Source organism: Thunnus albacares, chromosome 6, assembly GCF_914725855.1.
Source record: "Thunnus albacares chromosome 6, fThuAlb1.1, whole genome shotgun sequence".
Classification (NCBI taxonomy): domain Eukaryota; kingdom Metazoa; phylum Chordata; class Actinopteri; order Scombriformes; family Scombridae; genus Thunnus; species Thunnus albacares.
This window is the reverse complement of record NC_058111.1, coordinates 8,381,017-8,392,239: the sequence shown is the minus strand read 5'-3', so window position 1 is coordinate 8,392,239 and position 11,223 is coordinate 8,381,017. Positions and strand designations below refer to the sequence as shown.

At 39.5% G+C, this 11,223-nt stretch overlaps 1 protein-coding gene across 1 annotated transcript; it reads right to left on the bottom strand.

Annotated features, from left to right (window-relative positions):
* Positions 1-648: 648 nt before the first annotated feature.
* On the bottom strand, positions 649-10,377 carry cep126 (centrosomal protein 126). The gene is made up of 11 exons (XM_044353055.1): positions 9,976-10,377; positions 9,605-9,724; positions 8,023-8,168; positions 7,794-7,905; positions 7,401-7,569; positions 3,582-5,553; positions 2,483-2,601; positions 2,068-2,137; positions 1,519-1,725; positions 1,360-1,412; positions 649-1,262 (listed from the first exon to the last, which is right to left on the bottom strand). Exons 1-11 carry the CDS (start codon positions 10,008-10,010, stop codon positions 1,179-1,181), a joined length of 3,087 nt encoding a protein of 1,028 aa, XP_044208990.1. The 5' UTR covers positions 10,011-10,377; the 3' UTR covers positions 649-1,178.
* Between the last annotated feature and the right edge of the window lie 846 nt (positions 10,378-11,223).

The following is an 11,223-nucleotide window of genomic DNA, read 5'->3' as shown; positions in this document are numbered from 1 at the left end:
AATTGTTTACGACTCCTTGTTGAAACACACAAGAATGTATGCATGCACAGAACCAGAAACCTGTAGTTAAACCAAAAAAGATTTCATCACCGTTGGGAGCCTGAGTCTTCAAATAAGTTTGAGCTTCCTCCCCCTCTTGGAGCAAGTTCCAGCAGGCTGACTGATGGGCAAAACCAGACACGCCGGGGAAGGAGGGGCAACAGAACTCACATCAATAATCCCTGCAGCTTGTTTGCCCCAGGCACCTATTTTTGGCAAGGAAGACAGAAAAACATCTAATTAATACCCATTTCATTTTACAAAGTAAAAACTGCAGTAGCCTATGACCAAAATGAAATAAAAATGGTTAAATCTACTGTACCTATAAGTTAAGGGCATGTTTAACTGAAACAGGAGTAAAGTTCAGGGTAGATGCTATTGCAACAGAAGGCTGGAAGCCCTCTGGTAGAGGCTCACCTCGTTGAGCCAGTAGGTTGAGTCTAGTGCATAAGACACACGTGTCCTTTCTACGGTCATCAAAGAAAGACAAACACACCTTCAATGTTGCAACAGTTCTCTCTATGAACCATTTCTGGTCTTCGGTCCATTTACTGACTTTACTACGCATGGTTGAGGAAATACTAACACTGTCAAACACGCAGCACCCAGTTCGTTTATCAGTGTGTTACAAAAAGCTTTATTCAGTTCATCCCCAAAACAGTTTATATCAAATTATAGTTTTACTATATAAAATAAATACAGAATGAAGCAGACTTGAAAATAAATACACATCTTATACAAATCAAGAGTTGTTGCAGCACATAGAATCTCAGTCACTGTAATTTTCATGTGCACTTAAAATTCGGTTACTTAAGTGGCACTACGAGGGCTGACATATGTTTTTTCGTGACAATGTGTTCTTTCCCATGCAGATGGAGAAAAATAAAAAACTAACTTCAACTAGGTTATGTAAAAAATTATATTTGGTCTAATTTTGCTAATTTTTTTTTTTTTTAAATCTCTACAGACTATTGCTGCTGATCTCTTAGATCTTAAAGCTACTCCATTATGCACATCCAGCTTCAAAGGCAACTGAACCCATTTTAGAGGAATTCAAGTGCTTGGTTATACAGTGTGCCACAGGACAAGTTCAATACACTGATAGGAGTGAAGACCACTATCAACCATGCAGCCTGAAGTCAGGATTTCTTCTGGTGTCGAGTGCGGTTGTTGGCTGAGGATGCACGGTGCTTGTGATGGCTTGTGGCCTTCATTTCCCTTGTCTGAAACAAAGGAAGAAGATAAAGAAAAAAAACGTATTCGACAAAGTCACTTCATATGTTGAGGCAAGCAACGTTTCCAACAGAAATTCATACTTACAGAGGGTGCATCAATAAGTAGGAGGCCACGCGTGCCAGTGTGTTCCCGCACACCTACAAATAGTGAGTAGTGGTCAGACTATTAGGTAAGACATATTAATCACTGCATTACAACAGTGTAGTTGGTCAGATCTGGCCCAATGCTTCACTAAGTGCTCACTTTGCAGTTGGTGGTTGAGTCTGTCTAAAGAGAGGAGGATCTTTTGCTCTTCCAAGGAAATGGCGGTAAGTCCCGGCTGTTGGCGCTGCTGCACTGTTCCAGGCCTCTGTGTTTGGGCTGTTTCCGTGGCAGCCACAATATCCCTTTCTTCCAGAAGGCCTTCAGCGTGTACTTCAGCGAGGTGAAACTGGGCTGCACTCTCCAAACCTGAGAGCAGAAACAAAGTCACACATTCATTTGCACCTGTTATCACTTAACTTCTGCCATTGTGTTTTTGTGCCTTTATAAGTAAAATATAGCTGTACAAAAAAATCTAGCGAATGTCTCATGATCACTTTCTACATTTCAGATGTCCTGTTGTACTGATAAAATTATTGAGCTTGGTATTGGCTCAGAATAATAACTTTGCTTTTACATTACTTGAAGGAACAGTTGATAGGCTCTTTTAGGTTTTGCATTAGATAATATGCATGCAGGAGAGAAGTCTTATGAGATAGTGCACTTACTGTAACTATGATAGAAACCAACAACACACAGTAAACACAGTACCTTCATCTGGAAAGGCCATGTCATAAGTTTTGGAATACGGTCTTGGTGGGTTTGTGGCCTGTTTTGGTGGCTACATAAAACAAAACAAACACATTAAGTCATTTAAGTCTTAGATTAACCTTTAACAATATTCATGAAGTCTATAGTACACTTCAGAAGTTCTAGGCGATATCCATAAAGCACGATGACAGGTAAACACACAACAAGTTGTATACAAAAGCCAACACTGACAACTCAAGTCCATCCAGAAAATCTCGTCTTGAGAAGCACAAATCGTGGCGTCTAGTAATTTTACCAACACTCTAAGCATGAAAGGGACTGCAAAACCGATTCAACAAGTTCAAACACACCCATTTACTGATCTTTAGCAATTATTCTCACTCTTCCTCCCCACAGGGCAACTGCATGCATGTACCTGAGTGGGCTGAGGAGGCCTTCTGTTCTTTGAGACAGGAGGGTGTCTGCTCTGCTCCACATAGAGTTTCCTCCCAACTCGCCCACTCTCCGGGGCCTGTCTTCTAAGCATGTTTTTCCCTGAAAGAAGATGAATTCACTGAAATCATGCATAAAACATAAAAAAACTACAGCAACACAAAAAACAATATTTAGTACGGAGCAAGCCTTGTGGTCCACTTAAGAGGATTCATTACAGGAGATCAATTTGTGACCTAAAATGCAATATCTGGAAAAAGATATCACCTTGTACTGTAATTGTTGTCCCTTTTGTTAGGGCCTTGTGTTTTACCTGCTAAAAGTCATATTGTGAGCAAAACTGAATATTGCGTCTATATTGAGCAGCTTAACTTAAATCTGTTGAGCTGTGCTATTTTAAACGGAAGAGAAAAAAATATGTGCAGAAGCTCAGGTTAATTACATTAAAAGCACATTCTTAATAGCCCTTGTTGGTGTAATGGAAAATGTGGTTTAGATCCAACTTTGATCTCACCAGTAGAAGGGGTAAGGAAGAAGTCGCTCACTCCTATGACTGTTTTGACCTGGCTGATAGTCTTATTACAGGCTTCAGGCGAGGTCGACAAAAGGCCAATGGTAGGAGGGAAATTTCTAGAGTCAACTAAATCCACTTCTCCAGACATTACTGGCTTCTTTTGTCAAGATAGGTTATCAAGACTTCAACCTCACTGACTTTTCAATATCAAAACATGAGATGATGCGAAAAGACCAATATTTGACTTATTATATAGATCAGTTTCAATAAATTAGTAACACTTTAACGGTGTGTAAACAGTGTGCTAAAGAAGACACAGCACACTGATGTGATTTATGAAAAATCAATAGGGTCTATCAAACTGTAATTGTGTGTTAAGGATAAAGGGAACAATATACAGAACTTAAGTCAATAAATGTATCGATGACTTGAAATTTGAAGTTGGAGAGCTAATGGTAAGAAACCAATATGCTGGAGAAAAACTGAATGTGAATCTTAATTACGTGTGAAGAGACAAACCAACCGAGCCTAAGCTGCGTGAGGGGCTTTAAGCCAAAGCATACATTACCATCCTTGGTGACTAAGGCACTGCAGACACCCTGCCAGAGCTGTGAGATCTCCTCATCTGTGGGAGTGCAATCTAAACAGAGACCTTTTTCATCGTACACCATCCCTCTTCTTCTACCGCAACTCAGAGTTTCTTGATGACCTGAGCTTGGCCTGCCTTTCGTGTTGCCCTCTGCGACAGGGTAGGTATACGAGGGTGGCAGCGCTGTGTACATAACACTACTATCTGTTCTGATTACATGATGTGTGTAAGGTGAGAAAAAGCCTTCTGAGTTGTCCTTGTGCAGAGCCTGCTCTGCAGCCAGAGCTTGTTTACAGTTGACACTAGCATGATCCATGCCATATGGAGTCTTAGTGGTGTACGCTGTTTTTTCTTCCACAGATTCCATCCTAGGAGGTGGGCGGGGCACCATGATCTTCCCTTGGGTCTTGGCAATCTGATTCACCTCGGTGGCAGATTGAGGTCGTATGACAATGCCCTTTCTAGTCTTCAAGGAAACAGGACACGCTCCGACTCTGGCAGAACGTTCTCTCCGAGGGACCTTGGGGCCACCAGTCCTGGTGCTGCACCGCAGCACCTTGACCTCGTCTACACGTTCCTGGGGCAAGCTGACTTGAACCCCAACATCTGCCCACGCTTGCTTTGTAAAGTGATAACCAGTGGGGGCTGAGAGGGTCATGCTGGGTCCAGGCTTGGAAGCCCCTGAGACTGTAGTGAGGCTTAGCTGGTGGTCCTCTGAGTTGTTCTTTGTCGGATATAGATTGGATGATTTGCCTTTCATCTGTTTTATTATGGCCTGTTCTTTGTCCTCTTTTTCCACATGTACCTCATCAAACCAGCGCAGCTTCTTCTTTACAGTGTTGTTGCTCTCCTTTGTTTTTGCTCTTGTTAATTCAACACTATCTCTGATTGCTAAAGCTACTTGTTTTGCAAAAATCAAATGTCCTGAGCCATACACACAAGCGGTATCTCCTGACATATATTTAGACTGCTTTTTAAGGATTCCTTTGATGAATCTGACTTCACATACTGAATGAGATGTCCCAATTGAAACAGGCAATTTTTGTACTTCCTCCTCGGGATACTTAAGGCACTTAGGACTATCTGATTGAATGTTGGACATGCATACATGTTGCAGCGATGCAGTATTAATGGGCTTCTCGGTTTTGGGCTCTGAGTTTGAAACCTTGTTGAGGTTGTTTATAGAAGCACTAGGCTCTTTCTGGGATGACAGATAGTAGTGTTCTTTTCCTGTTTGCTGAGGAATTCCTTCTTGTGAGGCATTATCTGTTGTACTATTGTTCAAGAAAATATTTGGCGGAGGGGGAGCCCCAAACAAAATGTCTTTGCTGTTGCCATTTTTGGCAGGCAAAAGAATTTCTGAAGCTGATGGATGTTTTATTTGTCGGTCATCATGGACCCTCTGCTGTCTGAGATCCAACAGTTGTCCAACTTGTTTAAGACATGAAGACTCAAGTACTGTGTTTCCAGGAGCAATATGACTTGTAACCATGATGTTGTCACCAGGACTGTTTTGTGGGAAGTTTACCTCACAGTGCTCTGGCTCTCCACTAATAATTTCAAGAGTTAACAAGCTGCAGTTGTGCAGAGCAGGCTGGGCCTCTGTTTTTGGTGTTTGCTCAATAGATGTGAACCCCCATGGAGCTTTGGAAACATGCATCTTATTGTTAAACCCTTCAGTCTCCTCTTGTTTTTTCTGCTTAGGTTCATGTAGTTTTCTTGATAGGGGTACGTTATTACCAAGATGCATCATGGCTGAGAGAGAAGTTAGGTCTGATGATGGACACAAATCATTTTGCTTTCTCAGGTCTAGATGGGGTTTATCCGAGTCAAGCAAGAGGGATGAATAGGAGCACTGTAGATTTTTTTTGCTGTGGTTGGGTTCCTCATTCTCCAAACTGTCCTTACTTGAAAGGCTGTCAGGATTACAGCAATAGGATGGGTGGTTGTCCTGAAATATGGAAGCAAAAGCAAGTTGATGAGTAGTAAATAATAACATGATTTACATTTTCTATACATATAGGGGTGGAACACAGATCTAAAATAAGAGTTGTTTGTGTTTGAGATGAAGAGTGGAGAGTGGAAATGAAAAAGAAAAATTGAGGACCACAGAGTTGATGAACTAACTGTCTCTCTAAAAGTGGCCTTGTTTGATCTGGTGATGCTCTGATGTCTGATGTCTTATTTGACTAATTCAAAGCTAAGATGACACTTTATCTCTATCTCATTGTTTTCATTTTTCACCACCAACAAATAAATCTGACAGAATAAAAGAGTTTGGCATGTATATTTTTTTTAGAAACTGTTTAAAAAAGGTGATAAGAACTCTATAAAATCTTTAATTTTTGCCTTTTATACTCCCCCCATTGCTGTGCAAAAAATTTTTGCACTAATAGTGAGTACACCTACACTGCACTGTGCAATATCACTTAAGCTCATGATCACCAGAATCACAAAAGTGATTATGTAGTTCTTCTCTGTAATTTACTTCACGTATAAACAAACTGTAGTTGTAAAACAGTCAACCTAGGTAAACTGACCTGGCAAACCACCCAGGGCAAAATCAGGGTTCAAACTCTGGCCATAAGGTCAGACTTCACTTTCCTGGGTAATTTTTTTTATCAGGTTTGTTACATAAAAAGCGAACTATATACCAAAGTTTTGACAATGCTGAAATTGTATAGCATTCACAAAATAGTAGCATCATCACATATTTGAAATGACACCTTGTCTGCCATGTTGAACACTGAGTGTAAACATATCTGCTTTTGCTAACGTAATGAAACAGCCCACAGAGAATCATAATTAAGTATACTTGAATAAATTCTGGGAGCAAAGTTAGGTGTGAATTAAGTCCTCTTTGGATTGGTTCTGGATAAGTAGGTCTTCAATATGCACAGGTCAGGTGTGAGAGGGGTGTTATACAGATGTTCCAATGAGAAATATGATGTAAAGTATGTGCAAATTTCATGGAGATACCAGTGATTCTGAAGTGTTGTGGTCGGTTTAGTCCTTACATCCAAGTTATTATGAATTTCAAATGAGAGAAGAGACATACTCATTCAAGCATATCACATCAAACCCCACATTAACAAGCAGTTGTCCTGCGCTGTCTCTGTCATTGATTGAGGCAGATTTTTTTTTTCTTTCTCAAAAGCAAATCAAGAATCTTTGTTACAAATATTAACGTTTTTGAAACAACTGTTCACACAGATTTCACAAAAGGATGCTGAAGCTTGTAGCAGTCAGGAGGGGTGTTCCTTGTGCAGGAGTGGGTTCATGCTGCATTGCTGCCTCCTTGAGGTTCACTTGAGGTTTCTATCAACATACTTTTTCTCACAATGCTACAGTGGAGGCATTAATATTTGAACCCCAGGACCCTTCTCTGGGAACCTGTGGTGCAATTATTCAGTTTCTATCCCGATAGGAGAAGAACAGGATAAGTGTAGAAAGCAGCTGGATAGACAGATGGATGTTTAAGATGTTTTATCCCTGCAAAAGTACTGTTAGTTGACTTTAACACAAGTAGAGGTAAGAATATATGTTAAAAACCTTTTCAAGTAAAGTTTTCTAAATAGGTGATCAAATATTAGCAGATTTTTGATTATGCAGTACTGAAAAATGTTTTTAATTAGTTGATTAAAGTGAGAGTTAATTTTCTGATGACAGAATGTATATTTAAATGCAGAAACAAGACTGTGTGTGTCTACACGCTACACACAGTCAGACTGTCGGAGACCGCGTTAAACCAGGCTTCATTTTGTTCTACTGCACAACCAAACGAAACAACCAGCATACCTGTGGACTGTGATCTTGTTGCCTCTCTTGAGTCTTTTGAGTTTCTTGACTGATCTTGACACAAGCGCTCTGCTCCTGAAGCTGTCTTGTGTAGGCCTCCACAGTGCAGAGGGCTTGGCGGTGGGAAGATTTAGATACTGTGGGAGGCCTTGGAGAGGGAGTGCAGCTTCTATGAGAGAAAAATATACAGATAGATAAAATGTGTGACTCATCTAGCAGGTAGAAGCCGACACATAAAATATATTACAAATCAAAATGAGCATTTTTGTTGCATTATTTTTAAACTCCTTGGGAAATTTTAAAAAAACAATTAATTTACTTGACATTTTGGAGGCTATATGATTATTTTTGGTACATAGGGCAGAGTGAATAATGGTTAAACTGACTTTTTACCTGCTAATGTTAGAGTTGCTGGACAAGAAAGAGGACTGCCGGGTGTACGAACTCAGGTTGCCTTGAATTTGATTGAGTGCATCTTCAATATTTGGGGCGTGCCTTCTGAAAGCTAAAACACCACGAAAGGAAAACAGTCACCACCTACAGTTAACAAACGGAAATGTGTCAAGACTGTTGCGCGTCACTTTTCAGTGCTAAGAGGCAAATGTAAGAAAACGTCACTAACATTGCCTTCGTCTCTGAGAAGGAGGTAGATGAGCTCTTTGGAAGCGCTCGGTTGCCTCTACTACTAGCTGTCTGCGTTGCTTCAGGATGTTTTCCCTCAGTCGTTGCTCCTGCACGTCCCACTGTTTCCGTTTGTCCTCCAGAACCCTAATCCATGAAAAAGAGCCGAGCATGAACCCGAGGCACATTTTAACTCATTAAATCTTGACTGGCCATGTTTGAGATACAGAAACCTGAGTCCATTCCTACAGATATGTTTTCAACACAGTCATTAATAAATTACAGCAACCACTCACTACTGGGCTCACAGAAGAAAGCAATAATAATGTAATAATAATGTCAGCAGGGTCAGTCAAGAGCAACAGCAATGTTTTTTTTAAGACAAAAAAGGTATCAGTGTCAACAAAAGCAGTGGGATTTTTAAACAGTGTTGAGAATCAGAGCAAAAAGTATCTCATGCTTTTAACTGAGACATCTCTCTTAAAAATGAAACACATCTTAAATATATTTATTTACAAATAGCAACTTCTTATTGGAGCTGAAAAGTCTGGAACTGCAAAGTGTTTTTTTTAATGAGGATGTTGTTGTGAGCATTTAGCTTAAGTAGATCCTCACTGAGCTGCTAGCATGGCTGGAGACTCTTAGTCTTGGTAATTTAAAGTTCAAATCTTGCATTTCTACTTGACTGATACAATTAAAAATGACTTTAAAATTGTATAAATGTAATACACAAGACACAACTTCCCATTCACTTGAATGTGAAAGTGTGTCCCAATTTTTTGACTGGTACTGTACATTGTATTATGCTTGCCAGCATGTGTTAATGTATACAAATTATCTATAGCATTTAAAATTGCTTTATAAACTCTGATAGTCTGTTTAAGTTTTCATTCATGATACAGTTGTCTTGTCACCTTCATTAATTTGTCCCTCCTTTAAAAGAATAAATGTAAATTATAGGTTTTTTATTGTATAGATAAGCTTTTAACCCACCTCTTCAATTACTATATCAACCTAGATTATATTTAAAATCATGTTTCTTTAAAACCAAAATGCCTTTACTGTATTATACAATAAAGCTGACCTCCACATATAGCTATCCTTATCCCAACCTACTCTTTAAAGCCTTGAGTTAAGAAACACTCACCTTTAACCTCTGTTAATAACCATGGAAGCACACTTTTAGAAAGTTATTAATATCTGTGAGGGATTTAAGCCTCATACAGTGATGAACTTTGCTGTGTCAGTCTTCAGAGAGGTGACACTTCAGTCACTGCTCTGGCCCTTAGTTAACCTACAGATCTATTTCCAGGTCTAGACAGCAAAATCCTGTCAATACTGTCCATCCCTCAAAGGTGCTAAGCCAAGGACACAGCCATAAGCTGTCCAAGACGTGCATACTGTAAACACGCAAAGCAGCATGATCTCTGAGAGAAATGACGAATGCTGCTTTTAAGTGACAAATGACTGAATGTCTGTGCAGGTTTGGGCTGCAGTATGCAGGCAGTATTTACATGAAAGAAGCCACAGACCTATTGTTGCTAAAAATAAAAACAATAACAATGCAAAGACTAAAAACTCACTTCCTGCGTCGGTTGGTTTCCACGGAAAACTTGCGAGCTCGGGCTCTGCACAACTTCTGCTCTTCAACCAAAAGTTGTCTGTCATCATGGGGGTCTTCATCAGCTCCAAACCTCGAATTTCTGTATGTGAATAGCTAAGGAGAGCAGTGTTTTTGTTTTTTTAATTACAGTGTCATCTCAATGTAACCTTTGACTTGAGTGAATAAAAGTTCTAATGAATTATACAGGCCAGTCATATAGATTCCCAGCGTCAATGATTAATTGAACAGCTTCTGTATGGCCTATTTGCCTTGTAACACAGGTGTAACTTAAACATGTAATATGTATTTCTATAACAACTCTACAGGATAAATGACAAACATGCAGGATACGAGTGGTAGAAGAAGTTGTCCCGAGGAACTTGCATCCTCCGGGGCTGCTGATCCTTGCTGACACCGGGCAGACATACAGGTTCAGCTTCCAGCAGTGCTGCTAGCTGCTAACTTGGCTTGTTGGGTCCTTTTTTAAGCTAACGTCAGCGGTGCTCCGTGCTAATTTATTCAACCATTTTCAGGGCGCAGAAAAACTTGCAAAGGAAATTCTTGAATCCACATCGCAACAACGTCTCCGGAAGAATTACATCCTCTTTAAAAAGTTAATAAATATTTAGGTTAAGTTGACGTTTTCCAAGCCGCCTCACCTGAGTCTGTGTACAATCCCTCCATGATAGCAACCGAGGACGCAGTTCCTTGACAACGGTGACTGTCGGTTATACACGTCATGTCCAGCAGAGAGCGCGAGCTTCAACACATCCATGTTGCCTTCAGGTACACCTGGAAGTGTCATAATATACAGTACATAACCACAGAAAACGAACACAACGAAAACAAAAAATTAAGGGTGTAAGTGGTAGAATTAAGAGGATCGATGCAAAGAGTAATGTTATTAGGTTCAGACGATGTATGTTTGATTCTAGGGTTAAGGTAAAGATTAAGAAAAAGGTGTGTGAAAGTGCCTTAACTTTCTTGTATGAAAAATTATCATTTTATTTTGTTTGGTGAGATATATAAAAGACATAGTTGATGATATTAAAAGATCACATTTCTTATATGCAAATCATTAAGGTATAAAACAATAATAGATTATAGCAAATAAGTATAGGCCTATAAATCGTATAGTCTATCTATATAAAATGAAATCTTAAACACAAACACTATTTCCAGTCATGACTTAGGCTATCTAGTGCTCATTTATAATAATAAGAGATATATTTTTATATGCACCCCCCTTTTTTAAGCAGTTACTCTAATTGTTTTTGCAAAGCTTATGTCTGCTCAGGGATAATGGCTCTCATAAAATATGAAGATGTGTTGGTATTTCCTGTTAACATTTGATGGCACCGTGAGTTAAGAGGATTTAGGAAAATCTGCTTTTTCGAGATTGTTTATGCACATCTATAGAAAGCGGTTAGTGCATCAAATCATCTATTTTCGGACACATAGTAGTGGTCCTATTGCCTTCAGCCTGCAGGCTGACAAAATAGTTAATTTCTTAAGAAATTAATCCTTCAGCCTTCTGCCTTAATATATGGAACAAATTAGGTTTTAGTTTATGCTCTGGTAGTTTGAAGTGGTTGCTTG